We start from the raw sequence: 18,315 nt of genomic DNA, 5'->3' as shown, positions 1-18,315 counted from the left end.
GGTGCCCTGCACCCACCAATTATAATGTGACCGAGTCGCTTCTTTTATTTCTTTCTCTCCCCCCATTTCGGAGATTTTTAAGAAAACGTCGAGTGCCGTAGACTGCCGTGTCGCTTTTCAGCTCCCCCCTGCGCTGGGGCGGAAGGAGGGAAACTTCTTTGCCTTGCTTCCGAGCACCCCCGGAAAGATATCCAAACCAGATGACATCGCTCTTGCAGCAGAGAACCTGAAACACTCTGGGGCGAGATTAAGTCTGTGGGTACAGTACACCGACCAAGCCTGTAAGGGCGATTTTGAAAAGAAAAGAAAATTGGTGTACTCGAGTACGGTATTCGAGTTGCCGGCCCAGCCACAGACTTGATCTCACCCCGAGTAAGGAGGCCAGAACGCTGGCGTAGGGTTGCGTTTCTCGTTTCTATTGCTAGTAGTGACGCAGTGAGAGAAAAGGCAATTGTAATTCGGCTACATGAGCGTGAGGAGAGTGCGGTAAGGATGCTCGGGGGGTACCGTAGGAGGGGTTGATTATCTGGAGTGCTGTGGTGCTAGATTTTGTGATCATAGGCCAAGCCGTAGTCTACGCTCTATCATCGTGCTCGAGCACTGCAGGGTGCAACTCTAAACATGTCGTCAATCCCGATCTCTAATCAGTAAACGACAGCAACAAGTGGACAGTAAAGAAATAAACCTAACTTACGGGTTGCAGCTGCCGAAGCTAGGAAGCAAGTGGCTCTCCTTGTTGATTTTGAATCAGATAGTCTACCGGTACCGGTATGAACCAGCTGGAAAAATTAGCCGTTCAGAATGGGTTTAGGTGAGAGTGAAACAAGTACTCAGATCTTCGCAAGGTGGGATACTTGTACCAGCAAAATTGGCCCCGTTCACCACCGACTCGGCGTTTCACGGAGGGCTTACCTTTACGCGTGTCGCGCTATATAGCACTTTTACAAGCACCCGACCCAGCTTAACCCAGCATAGGGAGGGGGAGCAAGGAACAGGAGGGGACGACGAAGGATACACAAAAAAGAGCCTGGTGGCAAAAGTCAAATTTGGCAGGGCTGTTCGTTGTCCCTGCTTCCATGTTAACTGTCAGTGCTATATGGTACTCGTACAGACCGTATACCGAAACGGACAAATCCCCGACTCGGGGCCCGGGGTCGAGCCGCATCCAGGGTACCCGGACCGATCGGATGCATGCATGTTTGTTTTATGTTGTGCATACGGGTACGGTATGATATGATATATGACACTTTGCGCACTCATTGATAGGGTTGAATTCCGAGTTTCAGCCCCGTCACCTTTCGGCATCGGTCGGGAGCAGGGTCGTCTCAACTCGGCTAGTATGATATGGAGAGTGGGCCGGGGTTGGGTTCGGGATTGCTGGGATGTATGGATGTGTATGTCTTGGGGTACGGTGCGGTAGTTATGGTGCCGTGGTGTGCCGGTATGATAATTATGAGGGTCAATTTCTGTGAGACGCCACACTTCATCGATGGGTTAAGGCGGAGGCTCAAAGCCACCCTCTCACAAAACGCTATCACCCCGCATCCTGGTTGGACTCTGGAAAACTGGCACCGGAGAGATGGGCTTACAGTACCGGGCGATACTGCGGTGTGGGTAAGATGCTTGCAAAAATTGATAGCTTGGACTGACCCCGGGCCACGCAGCTCTACCGGTGCTCCATTCCCTCCATTCCCCCAGCACGGTGTTCTGGAAGCTTGAAGCTTACCGGTATCTCCATTTTCTTTTCACTTCCTTACTGTATCTCGAGTACAATAGAGGGTACTGTGCTTTTTAGATAGGAAAGAGATACTTGTAGGCGCGCGGAGGCAGGATGGATGGGAGGGGAAGCGCAAGGATGCGGTTGTACAAAAGCAAGGCGCCCTGACCCGAACGACGTGTGGGCGTCGGTATCAGTACGAGGACAGTAGAATATCATGGTGCGAGTGACAGTCAGCTGGACACCCCGGCGAGCCGCCCCCGTCAATAAGGTCCGGGAGTGCTGGGGACAAAAGGTGGAAAAAAGGCTTGGTTGGACCCATGGATACGGTAGATTACTGGTAAGTTACTGCACCTACTTGTACGAGTAACCTCACCTATTGCTAATGGTATGTGATACCGTAGTCAGCCATAAGCCTCATCGTGCTACCACCACCACGCAACCACAACGGTCCTTTCAACGAAAGCTGGGTTATCCATCCATCCCATCGACCGCTACTGTACAATATACCCCTTTACCCACACCACCGCAACCACCACCAACCACCACCACCAACCACCACCGCACTACCGCTGCTACAATTACTGCCGTATCGTATCATTCGACACCGACAGCGGGGAACCGACCTACCGACAGCAGCACCACATTAGTCACACGTAGGAGGGAAAAAGAAAGAAAAAGGGGAGCAGAAATAGAGATGTCTTGGTTCTATAACGCTATCGTAGGGGGAGCAGGAGGTAATGGTGGACGGGGTGCTATCGCATTACCGCTGGATCCGCCGCCGACTTACTCCATCAGTGCCAGTTCTGGTGGTCCTCCTGTATCCGCTGCAGCAGGAGGAGGCCAGTTGCCTCGGAGTGTGAAGGGGAGACTCCCGAGACCTCCGTTGGATTTGCCTGCTTTGAATATGATCAGGGGGAAGAGGGTTATTCTAGCATCGGCTTCTCCGAGGCGTAAGCAGTTGTTGTCGCAGGTATGGTGATATATTTCTTTATTTACTCGCTTTACTGTCTTGTTGGTTTTGGTCCAATTGAGGGAAGGGTGGTAGTGTGTTGCGTGTGAATTGTTCACGGAGGTGGTGGTGGAAAATAGCATCTATACCCTCTCAATGCCTACCTCCCTCACACACTCTCCCTCCATAGGTGTCCCGCATGCAACATCTCTAAAGATGGGACGAACTAATTTAGTCCCTCCCCATCCATCTACCTACCCATCTCCCTATATCTTGTGATTCCAATTACGGCATACCCATAACTAACTCACAAATCTGTCTTTAATCATTTCCCTCCCCCACACCAGATTGGCCTGACAGACATAGAAGTGATACCATCAAGTTTTGCCGAGAACCTGGACAAGTCCCGCTACGAGGCCTTTGAGTACGTGCTTGAGACGGCCATACAAAAGTGTCTGGATGTGTACAAGCGTGAGATCGACAACCCGGTCAAGGGCGAGCCCGCTATCGTCTTGAGCGCGGACACCGTGATCGTCAGCTATACCGGGGAGATTATGGAAAAGCCAAGGAGCGAGGAGGGACACTTGGCCATGCTGAAAGCTTTGAGGGATGGGCCTCCGCATAAAGTGTGAGCTTTTTTTCTTCTTTCCCCATTTCTTTTTTCTTCCCATTACTTCCTTCCGGGTTCCTATTCGACCTGGCCGGGTGGGTGGATATTATGCGGATATATGGAAGCTACCATACCTGCGCGCACATAAAAAGGAAGGATACCTAAAATAAACTTTTCGTTTTCTCTCCCCCCCAACATAGAATCCCGACACTCTGGTACGGGGCCTTGGCTAAACTTATCCACCCATTTGCCACACTTATCAGATGCACCGCAGTCGTAGCCATGGCACCCCTAGAAACACTGGTCCACCCGGGCTTACGCGCAGGAGAACCACGTTGAGGAGACTATAGTGACTTTTGACCCAATGGTCACGGACGACCTTCTGGAGGCGTATGTCAAGGTTCCTACCCCCCACCGCCCCACTCCATGCATGCATCAGGGACTAACTAGCCTAAAACTAGACAAGAGAAGGCGCCGACAAAGCCGGTAAGACCCCCCCCGCGCTCTCGTATGATAGAAATGCACCATTGCTTACAAGTGAGAATGCATACAGGTGGCTACGCAATCCAAGGCGCTGGCTCAATCCTCGTGAAGAAGATTGAAGGCACGTTCGACAATGTGGTTGGCTTGCCGCTGCGCGGGACGTTGAAGGTTATCGAGAAGGTATTGAGTAATGATGAGATGGTTGAGGAGGGGGAGGATGAGGGTGGCGAGGACTAAGTCAGGTTGAAGGGTTCGGTGTTGTGATATTGGAGATGGAATCGGTGATGGGGGTTTGGTGCGGTACATGGTAACCTTGAGTCGGAGAGGTTTTTTTTTTCCGCCCAATAGATGGTTTATATATATATATGGTATTATATATATTACATTTTTTATATAGTATAGATACAAGTATAGCTTCTTTCTATACCATTACGATGTTTAATATAGGAGAATGATCCGATTGCATGGTATCCAATTCATCCCACTACTCACCACTTTAAATTTACCCCTCTCAATGCATCATACCAATCTCCAACTCGGCATAATCCTAAACAAACCCCCACCACCCCTTCTTCCATGCTCGCACTTGCACACACACACCACACCACACCAACCAACCCAACCAACCCCCAACCCCCACCACCCCCGTCTTAATCCCTACAAGTACTTGAGTACCTGCGCTGCTTCCCGTAGGGCAGAAATACCCACCCGCCCACACACACACACACGCACACACACACAAACGCATGGAAGTTTCCATGCATTGCGAGCCATCATCTACCACGTGCATCCATCTTGCAAATTAGCCTGGCAAGCAAGCAACCAACCAACCGAGTAAGCAAACAACCTGGTTCAGTTTACACACCATGTTATGGTAGGTATGATAGGCACAGTACTTGTATAACAAGCACGTATGATCTGCCGGAAGGGTGTGGGCAGGGTTTGAAATTTGGGACATGTGCTTGCCGTGGTGGTAAAGTGTGATATTTAATAGGTACTGTACGATATACAATACTTGATATTGAGAATAGCAGTTCTATTTCTAATTCATTATTTACCTTTCGTGGGAGGTGTTGTGCTCGAGTATAATGGCTTTGGGTTTTGGATTTTGTGGGTTTGGTTTGGTTTGGTGCTTGGGTGGGTGGTTGTGGGGGGGGGAGGGTGTAAGCTGTGCTGGGATCCGTAAGTTACCAATGATATCTACCGAGATCTTGGAGTGATGGGCTTCGTCATATCACATCTCATCTCATCGCGGGCTAGCTAGATCCGCTTGCGCCATGGAATGACATCCCCCCAACCAATATGCGTGAGATGGGGTGAGATGGGAGCTTTGAATCTCAGACATATTGCGATTTAGCTAGCTATTACAAAAGAAAAGAAATCCCTATCCGCCCCACTCGATATTTTTTTTGTTTTTTGCTTTCTCCAGATTTTCCCACCCCGTTACGAACGAAAACACAAGAAAAAAAAGAAAAGCTGAAAGGAAATAGAGATAGAAATCAAAACGTATCAAAAACAATCAAGTTACGCCATTTTCCAATCTAGCCATCGCCACCATCATTCGCGTTCCGGGGGTTCCTGATTTTTCTGTTACCCCCCCCCCCGCTCTCTCTCAGCAGCAGCAAGAGGCAGAAGCGACCAATTGCGAACATCCCTCCTCTATATATTTTTTCTGATTTTTCTGATTTTTATTCCCCTCATGAAAAAAAGGCTACTCGTCCACTAGGGAAAGTCAATGGACGTATGTGTCGTGGGCTACTGTAATTCCGGCGGAACATCACCCCCGAGGGCCTTTATGCGCCTTATTAATTCTTGCCGTTCATTAAGGACGTCGCGCATGTGATCGACAGCTATAGAAATATTATTAGTTTTTTCGTCCTCATCCAATCCGTATCTTAGAGAACTATAGAGGAAGGGAGAGGGGGGCAAACATTTCTTAAGAACAATAGATTCAGATCTTCCCTGTCCTTCTAAGCCCGGCACGATTTCCGTGAGCCTATCGAAGCCTTCTCTGATCGCCATGCGCCTCTTCTGCTCGCTGGCAATGTGGTTGTTCTTCTTCTCTTGTTCGGAAAGTCTCGGTCTATCGCTGCTGGCCATTGTTGGTGATGATTCTTTGGCTTCTTGTGACTTCGCTTTGGTCTTGCGACGTTTGGAAGTTTGCGGTGAGGCCGGAGGCTGGGATTGCTGCTGCGCTTGCGTTTGTGAAGGTATTGGTTCTGATACCGAAGGTCTTTTGTGTTGGGTTGTGGATGTTGGAGTGGGTGGTGGTGAGGATGAGGGAGGAGGGCGGATGGATGCAGAATTTATATTCGAGTCAGCCATTGGTGTGGGGTTCACAGGCGGTAAGCTCTCCCCCCGGGCAGGAAGCTTCTGCTCCTCTGAGGTCGAATTTGGTGGGGGTATTTCAGCAGATGCAGAATTCGTGATGACCAAAGTAGCGGAAAGCTCGGCTTCAGTTCCGGCAGCAGAAGCTTTTCTCGGCTCAAGAGCTGAAGAAGCAGGTGATGTTTTGGAAGGAGAAACAGGAGTTTCTGTACGAGGTGATTTATTTCCCTCCATTGTGAGTATGCTCATTTTGTATACAAAACTCCCATAGCACCGTGATCGCTGCTGTAGACCTTATGTGCCGTGCCTCCCACTCTACATTACCTCTGCTTCTCTAGGTCAATTGTGGGAGGCGAGGGGAGAGAAGGTCTAGGTTTTTGCTAGTCCCTGGAGACCTCTGGTGCGTGAACCTGCGCTCCCCAATTTGCCTGCTTGCTTTTTTGTACCTCCCTCAAGGCCCTGGGTAACTCGGGACAAGACTTATGAGCGAAAGGGGGGGGGATCCGACAAGAGAAGTATAGACAAAAGCACGCAAATGGGGGTGGGGAGCTCTCTTGCGTGGTGAAACTTCTGCCGGAAAAGAAGTTTATACAAGGAAAACTAACGATGGGGCAAAGCAGAAAAACAAAGCTCAGAATAAATTGAGGAAGGGGTTAGAAACAGGTGCTTGTGAGTTCAAAACAAAGCCACAAATAACGGTCGAAGTGGTTGGGGTGGAAAGAGAGGTGGGCCTAGGTTCCTTTTCTCCCTTCTTTGCTTTTTGCGTTATTCTCTTTTTCTTGCTGTTACCAGGTAATAGGATAGTATCTACTTAAGGAAGCTTTCTAACGCAGGAACAGCACCTGTGTCGCCTTATGTGACGATCCCCCTCACTAGGAGGGTATTGAACAGGTCTGGGGTATCCAGAGATAGAAAAAAATATGTGCTCTCACCTCTTTGCAAATATAGGATAGGGTTTGTATGTAGTTCGGGTACCGGCGGCCACGGGGGTCAAGGGGACGAGGCTGTCAAAGTGCTGAAAACCAAGCAGCCTTGAGAATCCCTTGTTTACCCGTGAAAAAATAGGTCGAGAATTTCCGGGGGGGCGTAGGGTATGCTACTTGGGGTGGAGGCGATAGGCAGACAGGCAGAGCTGGGGGGAGTAAGAAGATACCGTCAGGTTTTGCGGGAGAGCTGTAAACTGTGCCTAAACAAACGTGCGGCCGAGTCTCCAACCGCCAAAGAAGTGTGAAGGGTGAAAGAAGGGAAAGAAAGAGCGGGGGGAGTGTAGGTCTGATGAGGGGGAAATATGATAGGGTAGGCGTGTGAAGGCGAGAGTGAGGGAAGTACGGTAGGGAAACAACAGAGAGGGAGGAGAACTGAATCCCCCTTTCCGGCTGGAAGGTTGAATGAGGGGGGGAAGGAACCGCCCACTCCTACTTCGGGGGAATCAAGTTATCTTCTTTTACCTGGGTAGCGAAGCCGAGAAATTTTTATATCTTATTAATTTTTATTTTATTTTAACAGCTATTACAGTGGATTTTATCTTGACAAACCCCCAATTATTTTTCGGGGTGAGAGAGGAATGGTGATATTATCATATGTGTGCACTTAGATGCAGCACTCATTTTCACATGCAAAAAAGAAGGGGAGAAAAACATGGAAAAAAGGGGGAAATAAATAAGAATGGGAATAAAATTTAATCACTAGCTAGCAAGTGAATGAGCAGGAAAGTATCATAATAATACTGTGCTGTAGTACGAGTACTGTACTATAGTGTAGGTGAATAGCCAAGCAATCAATTTAGATAGACGGGAAATATGGAAATCTTTCCTTCCTTCCTTCTTTCGCTCGTTCTCTAGCACCGTTACCAGTTAGCATACTTAAGGCAGGCCCCGCGATTCTCCCGTTTATGCTTTACCCGGGCCCAAGGCAAGGGTTCAAATCCTTCTTCCCTCCCTCCTTTCTTTCTTTCTTTCTTTGCGTAAGGGTAACAGTCAGAAGATTGATTTGCCCTCCCCACCATTCAGAACAGTCTCCAATAGCACGACGTTCCAATACTGGTAACAAACTTGGATACCGGTACTCGGGATACAGTGCATTACATAAGTTGATCCGCTCTCCCAGATGCTTGGATCGTTTTAATATCACAAGTTAATACCACCGGTATGATACGGTATCACAAGAGAGTACTGCGCTTTATGCATCCATGGAGGAGAACTGTGAGTGGAGTCCTGATGGGTTTTGCCGGTATGATACAATTTTTAGAATTGAAACAACCACAGACTAACCATAACTCGGCTTGAGGTTATTAGATAGAGTATGGCGTGGTGTACAGCACGTCTACAAAGTACAGTACTCGTAAAAGTACTAGCACGGGCATATCAAATAGAGCGCAAGAATATCATTACTGTGCTGCACCTGACTTGGTCCGGATCGAAATAGCTATATAGCGAGTATCATACTCTTCTTGTAGTTGTCCACACACACCGCAGACGAAGAAGACCCCGGCCGACCGAGCTTCGGGTAAGGTACTTGTGCTATCGCCGAATACCATACCGCTGGGGACAGGAGAATAGGACCCATGGGCCCTATTCTTGTATTGCAGTGGTGGTGGTGGGAGGACCTGGGTCCCTGTCAAATCTGCACCGGCTTTTCATTTCGGCCAGGGGGATGTGGGACTAGATTGGCGAGTTGATGCTCATGCTAGATCAAGCAGATTCGCTTTACCGTTATTGACTTTATAGGCACAGGAAATGACCGGCGCATCATCTACTTACCATATCACATCGTTCACTCCATGCTTTCTTAATGCTTATGCGCACCGATATAGTGCTATCCCCTGTTTTACCTGCATAATTAGTGCTGAGTGCTTGAATTTTCCTCGGTATTATTGTTACGTCGATTCGCCGTTTTCTTCTGGTCTCCCCCCTTCTTTTGTTTTTTTTGGCTTTGTCCAGCTTCTGGTGGGTGGCGGTGGTTTCCTTTGTTTTTTTACTCGCAACAAAGATTTACTGTATCTGTCAATTCTTCCCCCAGCCCTCACCCCTGTCCATCAACCCTCTGTCAAACATCCTCATGCTTTCCGAATTTCACCGCTGTCGCACCGGGGAAACCCACTACTGACCATGGCTGGACGCTTTTTGTTTTTTTCTGCCCCGAGGTAACACAATCTATGCATACTCATTCTCTAGTTCGACAAACTTTTGATAAACCTCTTCCACTGACATGTCTTTCAGACCTTTTTCCACCCCTTCTTCGTGCCCCTGCTCCTGATGCCGAGGAGAAGCCGAGCCCAGGCTAACAGTCTTTGCTTGAAGATTCTTTTCTCCAACAACAATAATGTAATTGTAATGCTTAATTCTAGCCGCTCTAACCTTCCTGGAGAGGAGGCCCCCGCTTTCGTCAATGTCGACATTGAAGGTGCGTCTGCTCATTGCTAATGGGCTATGCGCATTGGTCTGGCGGTCTGTTTCCTCAGGCAATCCGGATATTCCCTTCTTGACACCTCGTGCATATGCCACTATTTCATCCGTCATAGCAACCGGAATCACGATCGCCTGCCGAGGTGAAAGCCAAAAAGGCCATTTGCCGTTGTAATGCTCTATCAACAACGCCATGAAACGTTCAAGTGATCCGAGAATAGCTCGGTGTATGATCACAGGCGTGACGAAACCGGACTCCTTCAGCTGCTCGGGGTCCGTACTGAGGATTCCCTTCTGCTCTGCGGCTGGAGCAGGTGCAAAGTAATTTAACCCGAGTCTTCGAGGCAGCTGAAAGTCCAATTGAATTGTTGCCGTTTGGTGTTCCTTTCCATCAGAATCCGTGAGAATGGTGTCAATTTTCGGTCCATAAAACGCGCCGTCTCCCTCATTAATCGCCCAATCCTGGCCTGATTTATCCAGAGATGCCTTCAGGGCTGCCTCAGCCCGATCCCATTCCTCCAGCGATCCCATGTAACCCTCCTTTGGCCTCGTGGACAGCCTCAGTTTGTAGGGCGGGAGATGAAATACCTTGTAGACCGTTTGGATGAACCGTAGGGTTGATGATATTTCTTGGGAAATTTGGGACGGCCGGCAGAAGATGTGAGCATCGTCCTGATGAAATCTCCGCACTCTAGTGAGACCGCTCAATGATCCAGAATTCTCATTCCTGATTTGCTCATGTTAGCGGAATATGCCCCGTTCGAAGGCGTCGCGGGTCTCGCGTTGTAGTCTTTGTTCGGGTAACGCTGGGGCTAGAGGTGTGACAGAACCCTGTGGGGGGGAGGGGGTCCATACCTATGTAATGGGGAGAAGTCTGCATATCTGACCGGTAAATCCCTCAGGCTCAGTTTGCCCGCAGCGTGTTTGAACAGTAAGCAATGTCCGGGACAGTTCATTGGTTTTAGCCCGAACTCTTCACCTGCCTCCACCTTTCCCTGTCCACCAATTGCGGTTTGTCCTGTTTCCTCTGTCTCCCATCCAGTGACTTTGAACATGTGTTCGTTGTAGTTTTCCCAATGTCCGGAGGTTTCCCATAGTGATTTCTTGTATATAGTTGGTGTGATGACTTCCTCGTATCCGTAGAGGGTGTACTGCGAGCGGATGAAGCTGATGAGTTTGTTAAAAATGCGAGAACCGTGAGGAAGAAATAGTGGTGAACCAGGGGATACCGGGTGGGTTATGAGGAGGTCCTGAGCAGCGGCTAAGAGACGGTGATCAGGAGGGGAACCGCCAGTGTGCCCAGGCTTCGGAGAGCCCGGGGAAAGTGTATGGGACGATCGCGACCACGACGCACGAGCAATTGGTCTGGGTGAGGGTATCCGGTGTAGGCAGGTTTGAATGATGGAAAGCCGCTGCGCAATTAGCAATGCCGGGCGACGCATCTGCCGAGAAATCTGGGCAGCCAAGAGGAGGGAGAATGAGGGGGAACTCAGATGGCTGTGCCTATGAATGGGGGTATGGAATTGAAGGTTGTGATGAAGGGAGCCTATTAAAGTTATTATGATACTTCGTTGCTCGTTGGTACATACAGGTGCGACGATGTGAGGGACAAAGTTTCGCAGAGCCCCATATTCTGCAGTAGGTTAACTTACCCCGGAAAAAATCTTCACTAACCGAGGGCTTACCCCTCCAGTACTGTAACCAGTGCCTGCCACAAGTACTCGAGTATGATACTATACGAGTACGGTCCGCACCACGTTTCGTGATGCGGCTGGAGGTATGGCAATACAGGTTTTACAGCGCTCATGCCGTAGTCAAGAGTGTAGACTAAGTATGATATGTACTTGTACTCGTACAGTAGTAACAAAATCGCCTACCCGATTGAACAGACTTCTACTTGTGCTGTACAGTACTCGAGTAAAGGGACTGGTTATGTTTCGCTCGAGCACAGGGATGAGTGATGGTGTTATTTACGCACAGTTCTACGGTACTGTACAGCACTCGAGCACCCGGTACACTCGTGAGCTGAGACATCCGCGGGCCGCTAGATGGTCAATAGTACCGCAAGTTAATTACAGTAGTGGTCACAATTGTGAATCTGGGATACTGGTAATCGCTCTTGCGCAATCCGTAACATGATAGGCACTGAGGAGTGATACCGCATCAGCTCAGTCTGAACTAAAAATTGATTTCGGCCCGTGGAGTGTAATGGCCGAAAGGAACGTATTCGAGTATAGAATTTTTGCTTGTGGATATAAAGCACCGCTGGTGCCGGGTGCTATGTAGTGCGTGGAGATTTAGGTGTGATCTGACCAATGGGAACAAGAAATCTCGTATTGTAATTGGTCGCTAGCTTTGAACTGCGTTTCATCTGGTCGCAGCGCGCCGGGAGAAACTCTCTTCCAATCCGGCGACCCGGATATTCTAGTGAGTGGTTGCGTTTTTTTCGCTGGGGGAATGATAATGGTGCATGATTATGAAATTCCTCTGGGAGTAAACTTTATGTCCTGGAAATATTCTTACTTTATGTTTGAGACGGTTCTATCGGTGCGCTTAACAAGATAGAAGGGACTTGATAGTAGCCCTTTCTGGGAAATAACTTTTTTCTATACCCTTCGCAGAAGAATTATGTATAACCCGAACCCAGCCAGTTCATTAGTCGCAGACTCCCGAAACGCCAATGTCTGGAGGCACCACCACGTCGGTCATGAGAGCTTGCTACCCAGCGGCCACCGCCCTCTCCAACAATTCATTACCGTATTTCCTTCCATTCAATGCTGCCATCTCCTCCTTTACCAACCTCCTGAGCAATTTCCGTTCTTTTCGCTTTTCGTCCTCCTCCTTGCGCTCTCTCTTCCCACCTTTACCCCCTTTTTCTTTCCGTCCATTCTTACGCTTCTTCTTCACCCTCTCGCCCTTCCGCTCAACCCCACTCCTAACCGCGACCTCTTTGCCATCCCCCTCAGCCCCGGCAATCTCCTTGCCACCGTGAAGCACACCCCCCCTCACAAAACGGATATAAAACCTCGCAATCCTCTCCAGTCCGATGGGAGTCACATTCTTGGCGGTCTGGGTAACTGTCACTTCACCGCCTACGCTCGCCACATCGAGGTTCTTGAGCTGGCTATCAAAGGCTTTCTCCCACCATTGGTCAGAACTATGTTGTTTTTTGCCTGCCCATACTGCCTAGTTAGCATTCCGGAGGAATAGAGCGCTGCGAAGAGGAACGAGGGGTGAGACGAACCGATACCATAGTTGTTTAGCTTTTGGGAGTAGAGGATAGGTTTTTGGTTGTGGCCGCGTCCATTGGTCCAAAGGAAGTCTTCTCTCGTGACTTTTATCGGCATGGTGGAAGGGACGGTGGTGATGGTGAGCCAGAAATTCGGTGAAGATCAAGATAAAGGATTGATGCGGTTACCCGGCTTTTCTTGGTGGTACAGACCCTGAGCCGGGTTGCTACGGCCGTGATTGGGGGAAAGAATTAACTGAGGCTTAGAGATGCATTTGTGCGATGGTGGGGTTACAAGGTCGGGGGATGCTATCTTTGTTTCGCTTCGTTCCACTCACTGATGTGTTTGCCAGTTTCGGGATCGGAGATCTCACAAGTGATACCCAGAGATTGACAGATCAACTAGAAAGAAGTGTTTATTCTTGACAAAAATGGGGTATGTATGGTCCAAAAGCTCAGGTCTAGCGGGGAAACTTAGGATACAGATCATTCTACAGTATGTATCGAGTATTTTTAAAACCCACGAATTTACAAGGCCCTACAACCATGGCCTGCCCCCGGTTCATGTCTCCAGGGATTGCATTATCGGGTTTATCTGTAAGTTAGTGCTCTGGTGGGGATAACGATCAACTCTGTCATCCAATAATAGTCTAACAACCTTAACCACACATCACTCCTTCCTCTGCGAGGCTGGGCTACCCTTAAGAATTTGTCCACCAAAAATCGTTGGCCTAGCGTTCTGTGCGGTAGCCGGTTCTCCTTGCGTGGGATATGCATTGCTGCTGATACTTTCAGGCTTCGAGTTCTGATCTGGGAGCAACTGCACTTCAGCAGACAAGCTACCCCTCGGCATCCTAATTCCTCCCTCCCAGTGCGCGCCTCTATATTCCCACAGTTCAGCATTTACCCCCCCTCACCGAAAAGAAAAAAACATACATCAATTCTTCTAAAGCAAAAAGGTGGGGGGGGGCACCAATTAACTAGCCCCACTTCGACTGCGTCCGAGACTCCGGACGTCCACTCCTTAGGCGGGGCGCAGACCCCAACCCGCTACCTACCGCTCAGACGGGAACCAGAAAGATCCTAAATCCTTTGCCAAATATCTTAGTACGGCAAATTCTCTCGTTTTCTCTTATGAAGGCCGGGAGATCAAGTCGAGTTAATGGCCGCCGGTCGTAAGGGGAACGCGCGGCATCAATTGCTAGAGTTATTGTCACTCCTGAAGAGGGTTTTTTTTCTCTCATTTTTTCTTCGTAACATCATAGCTTATACTTGGTATTCCCGGGACGTGTCGATTTGGGGGATCGGTTTGGGTGGCGGTATCATGTTTCACCTCAGTGAAAATTGACCTTCACGGCCGATCACTCGATGAATGTCGTGGAGGGAATTCGTGTTCAGGGACCACTAACCTCTGTTTTCGGCGTTCAAACACTTACGGCTGCATTCACCTCTTGCCAAGATTTACTGCTCGGGAGGGTGGTGTTGCTCTGGGGTTTTAAAGGGGCATGGGATAGTTAAACTGTGATTTCTTTGGCAGACTCAAATATTTCGATGAGCAGGACACAGTTTCACCCTACCTATGATATAGTGATATGATATGATATCTATCATATCGTACACCAGCTAGTGGGGGTCAGCCTTCTAACTCATATAAACGCTTGTTCTTCTGAAGTGGTTATAATTATAGAGAACTTAAGTAGGGTATGTGGGTTCCTGTGTAAAATTCATGACAGAACCGTAAGCCAGATTTCTCAGGGTAGGGTGTAAGAAGTGCTCCAGTAGATAGAGGAGGAAGCTGGCTTTCCTCGAGCGATTTAGGGATAAGCTGGAAACGGAAATTGTGGGCGTGCTGGTAGATGTGAAGACGACCAACCAATGATATTATAGGCGGAACAAAAAACCACCTATTTTGGCTGTCCTTGTCAAGATTGGTTGTAGTTATGGCGCAGTGCGTTATACACGCTTGCGGACTGGCTCACCCGAATACAGGTTCAGGGTTTCTGCGGCAAAATGTATCCATCATGTAAGTTAATGAAGACCACTGACACTACTCAGACTTTCTTTTTCGATAGTGGAATGGCCACCGAGATGCCCTCCTACAAGAGTCGTTCCTCCCGATCGTGCTTTCCGCTGTGGCCACTAGTTGCCCCCGTTTACGATAAGTGATATCTCCATTTTCTGGATTGGAGGTAGATCCGTCATAAATATAGAAGATTCATGACTCAATTCGCAAAGAATGTTACTGATCGTTGAACGGGATTTACGGAGAAAGAGGGGGAAAGCAACGATGTCCGGAACAATGTAGGGGATATTAAGTATGGGGAATGCTGTACTTGGTTCGGCGACGGTGGTCATGGAGCTCTTGTGGCTGCGAATTTACATACCGGTATGCTAGGATCGCCCTGGAGGACAGGATAAGGTGCGTGGGTGTAAGAGCTCATGCTATATCGGTTGCTGGCTATGCCTTTGTCTCGTCGGTTTCCGGGCAGCACGCTCCCTGAAGTTGAGAGAAACCGCGGGGGGGGGAGAGGGGAGAAATACCATAACAAGGAAAATTCTGAATTAGGCTACGCACGGGTACGGAACTCGAAGAATCCGTGTACGGAGGTACAGCTCCTAAGTTTTGTATGTTACACCGATTGCTCACACAATGCCCACTGCGAGTGTAACATACAAAACTTAGGCGCTGTACCTCCTCCGTAGGGTGTGACTGAGACAGACGGCTGAAGATTGTCAGATACCGGTACGTGGGTGGTGGTGAGTATGATAGGAATTAGCAATTATAGTGGGAATGGGGGGGGGCGAAGGCCTTGGAACAGCCTCGGGTGCTCAAAGTAGGCATCAGTAGCAATACATATCTTTGCGAGACGAATCTACCAATATCAGTCACCGTTTGGTAATTAGCACTTGGATCCCCTCTTGTTTGGAGGAATAGGTAAAGCACAAAATCGGTACTACTTATATTGTTTCTTTCCTCGATCATGCACGGCGAGGGGTCTTGACGAGGTGGCGAGCTTTCAGATGGGCAGCCAAAGATGGCAACACAAAGCTGCTTGTACCGGTATCATCACACAATTTCTTCCTGGGAATTGGGCCCGACTTCCAAGCCAGTCAGTGGTCTCGTACAGCCACCAGACAAGAGTGTTTGTGATAAGAGACATGACATTAGAGAGCTTCAGGAGTCCCAATTCGGAAATTTTTAAGTTCAACGCGGTTCAGGGGGTTCTCCGTTTAAACGATACGGTATCATACCTTTGCAAAAACGGGTCTGTGTTCTGAGGAATCTAAGAAACCTTGGCTCTAGAGTGAGAAAAAATAGAAATCCAACAAGCCAAGAGCACCGATCTATACCCCTAAAGGAATAAACTGTATGTCTTAGCTAACTTAAAAATTTCCTTTTATGATATGATAGCAACCAAATTGGGATTCTTGAAGCTATGATACCCAATTGTTTAGTTGGGTTGATGGCACCATCAGTGTCTATGAGGAGGGGGTACAGTACAGTACAGTACAGTAGTGGGGCTATCACCTCCTCGTTGGGGGGTCCGTAGTCAACGAATAGTTGTCGATGGCTAACTCACAGTAAATTAAGCGTTAGAAGGAAAGGAGGGTGCCGGTATCGCACAGGGAAAGTGGGTCGGGTATGATATGGAAGTGAATGCCAGATGCTCGAGTAGACTCCGTGAGGGCTCAGCGAGGTTTGGCGATAAGAATCAACGAAATCTTCCCACAAAATATTTGCCAAGCCTCACTGAGGGGCCACCTGGCTTAGCCCTCGCTTAGCCCTCACTGAGTCTGGCTTGTAATATTCGTGTGATATGTGAATAAAAAAATATGATACATAACTCCTCCTACACTTTACATTTCGTTTTCCTAATGTTGGGCATCGGTTGGGACTTTCAGATTTCTACTTTTTTTTGGTGCATTTTCTGTTTGACTGATTTACATACTGGTAGTACCAGTCTGGGGAGTAGGCAATTTGACGGTTGAAGGTACAGTAGAATGAATATACGATACATTGTGAGTGGTTAGTGGTCATAGTACCCGATGTTCATTAGTAAAATGATCCCCCACTCTCCAAGAGGCGGCGGCCCTACAAGAAGGTTGCTCACTCGTTAATTTACGGTTATTCAGGTCCTGCCAGCGCTTGTGGAGGCTTGAGCGGGTGCCACAAGCATTTGGGGTAGCCTATTAAAGGAATATCGGTACTGGTACTGTAGGCGGAGAACCACTTAATGGGTTACCATACCGTACGAGTATGATGGGCGCATTTCACCTCTCAGCCTCACCTTAACGTGTCAAGCCCAGGCTATCTTGATCCTGATCGACAATTCTCATTCATTTGGGCTCCTTACCAGAATCCTCTCCCCTTGTGTTATTGTATGCGAAATATCTCGGATTCTTCTTTACATCATACCGCAGGTTTGATCCTCTCTATTAATGCAGATCTCACTTGTATCTGACGCTGGGTGTTAGCCTCTCGTAGGCCAATTAGACCCTCGGCTAAAGTGAGAAGCTATCAGGGGGATCGGAAAGGAGCCGAGAAAGAAAGCAGAACAGTGCAAGTCACAAGATAGGTGTACGGGTACGTACGAACCAAGTAAGTGGAGCCCTCGCACGGGGGGTAATCTTGGGTTCTGGCTGGTGTTCTCGGGGACGGTCCCTATAACTAACGCTTTATAGCACCAAACGTCAGAGCTCTGGCAAGAATAATTCCGGATCGTGCCCGGGGTCTACTGTACTCAGGTATCTTAGAGAAACGAGTCGACGGTAACCCACCTAATAGACGAGGAAATTCGTTTTCGGGACAACCGGGACGACAAGTTCAACTCGGGCCGGCGGTTCGGTTTCCTCGTCCCAACAGAGGGGAGACTTGGGCCCCAAAACCTCCATGTCCGAGTAATAACTCAGAGGGCGTGCTGCAGATTAGAAATTATGCGTCGCTTTATGTTGGGAGGTGTGCGGAAGTCCAAATTTGACCCGGATAACCCGGGTAGCTTGAGGGACATCAACAACCGAGGTGTGGCACTGCAGAATCAGGGAAAGTACGATGAAGCCGAGATTATGCACCGACGTGCATTGGCAGGCATCGAGAAAAAGCACGGGCCGGATCATCGAGAAACCTTGACTTATATCAATAATCTCGGTACAGCACTGTATTTTCAGGGAAAGAACGACGAAGCTGAGATTGTGCTTCAACGTGCATTGGTGGGTAAGGAGAAAACGCTTGGGCCGAAGCATCGAGATACCTTAAATAGTGTCAATAATCTCGGTACAGTGCTGAATTGTCAGGGAAAGTACGACGAGGCCGAGATTATGCATCGGCGTGCATTGGCGGAAAGAGATAAAAAGCTCGGGCGAAATCATCAAGATACCCTACAGAGTGTTAGTAAGCTTGGTGTAGTGCTGCATGGTCAGAAAAAGTACGACAGAGCCGAGGTTATGCATCGACGTGCACTGGCGGGCAGGGAGAAAATGCTCGGTCTAGACCATCGAGATACCTTACAGAGTGTTAGTGATCTGGGTATGGTGCTGCACTGCCAGGGAAAGTGCGACGAGGCCGAGAATACGCATCGACGTGCATTGGCGGGC

At 48.8% G+C, this 18,315-nt stretch overlaps 5 protein-coding genes; 2 read left to right on the top strand and 3 right to left on the bottom strand.

Annotated features, from left to right (window-relative positions):
• Nucleotides 1-2,178: 2,178 nt before the first annotated feature.
• GSTUM_00009750001 (uncharacterized protein) lies at nt 2,179-3,618 on the top strand (the record flags this gene model as incomplete). XM_002840888.2 has 3 exons in its annotated part: nt 2,179-2,690; nt 3,017-3,297; nt 3,543-3,618. The coding sequence occupies exons 1-3, from the start codon at nt 2,415-2,417 to the stop codon at nt 3,616-3,618; spliced, it is 633 nt and encodes a 210-aa protein (XP_002840934.1). The 5' UTR covers nt 2,179-2,414.
• A 25-nt stretch (nt 3,619-3,643) lies between these two features.
• Nucleotides 3,644-3,999, top strand: GSTUM_00009749001 (uncharacterized protein; the record flags this gene model as incomplete). The annotated part of the gene is made up of 3 exons (XM_002840887.1): nt 3,644-3,679; nt 3,741-3,765; nt 3,833-3,999. 3 exons carry the CDS (start codon nt 3,644-3,646, stop codon nt 3,997-3,999), a joined length of 228 nt encoding a protein of 75 aa, XP_002840933.1.
• Nucleotides 4,000-5,077: 1,078 nt separating this feature from the next.
• On the bottom strand, nt 5,078-7,451 carry GSTUM_00009748001 (uncharacterized protein). XM_002840886.2 has 3 exons: nt 7,023-7,451; nt 5,694-6,841; nt 5,078-5,612 (listed from the first exon to the last, which is right to left on the bottom strand). Exons 2-3 carry the CDS (start codon nt 6,337-6,339, stop codon nt 5,518-5,520), a joined length of 741 nt encoding a protein of 246 aa, XP_002840932.1. The 5' UTR covers nt 6,340-6,841; nt 7,023-7,451; the 3' UTR covers nt 5,078-5,517.
• A 1,791-nt stretch (nt 7,452-9,242) lies between these two features.
• On the bottom strand, nt 9,243-10,936 carry GSTUM_00009747001 (uncharacterized protein; the record flags this gene model as incomplete). Its single annotated transcript, XM_002840885.1, has 5 exons — nt 9,243-9,508; nt 9,578-9,671; nt 9,732-10,221; nt 10,350-10,483; nt 10,541-10,936. The coding sequence occupies 5 exons, from the start codon at nt 10,934-10,936 to the stop codon at nt 9,243-9,245; spliced, it is 1,380 nt and encodes a 459-aa protein (XP_002840931.1).
• Nucleotides 10,937-12,049: 1,113 nt separating this feature from the next.
• On the bottom strand, nt 12,050-12,841 carry GSTUM_00009746001 (uncharacterized protein; the record flags this gene model as incomplete). XM_002840884.2 has 2 exons in its annotated part: nt 12,050-12,667; nt 12,739-12,841. The coding sequence occupies 2 exons, from the start codon at nt 12,839-12,841 to the stop codon at nt 12,213-12,215; spliced, it is 558 nt and encodes a 185-aa protein (XP_002840930.1). The 3' UTR covers nt 12,050-12,212.
• Between the last annotated feature and the right edge of the window lie 5,474 nt (nt 12,842-18,315).

Source organism: Tuber melanosporum (assembly GCF_000151645.1).
Source record: "Tuber melanosporum whole genome shotgun sequence assembly, scaffold_60, strain Mel28".
NCBI lineage: Eukaryota > Fungi > Ascomycota > Pezizomycetes > Pezizales > Tuberaceae > Tuber > Tuber melanosporum.
The sequence above is the reverse complement of the archived record's forward strand: the minus strand, read 5'-3'. Positions and strand labels throughout refer to the sequence as shown.

Coding starts and splice junctions, on each gene's coding strand:
- GSTUM_00009748001 (XM_002840886.2), bottom strand. CDS start 6,339: ATGAGCATACTCACAATGGAGGGAAATAAATCACCTCGTACAGAAACT. Junction 5,613..5,693: donor ATCTATTGTTCTTAAGAAAT/GTTTGCCCCCCT, acceptor ATATTTCTATAG/CTGTCGATCACATGCGCGAC.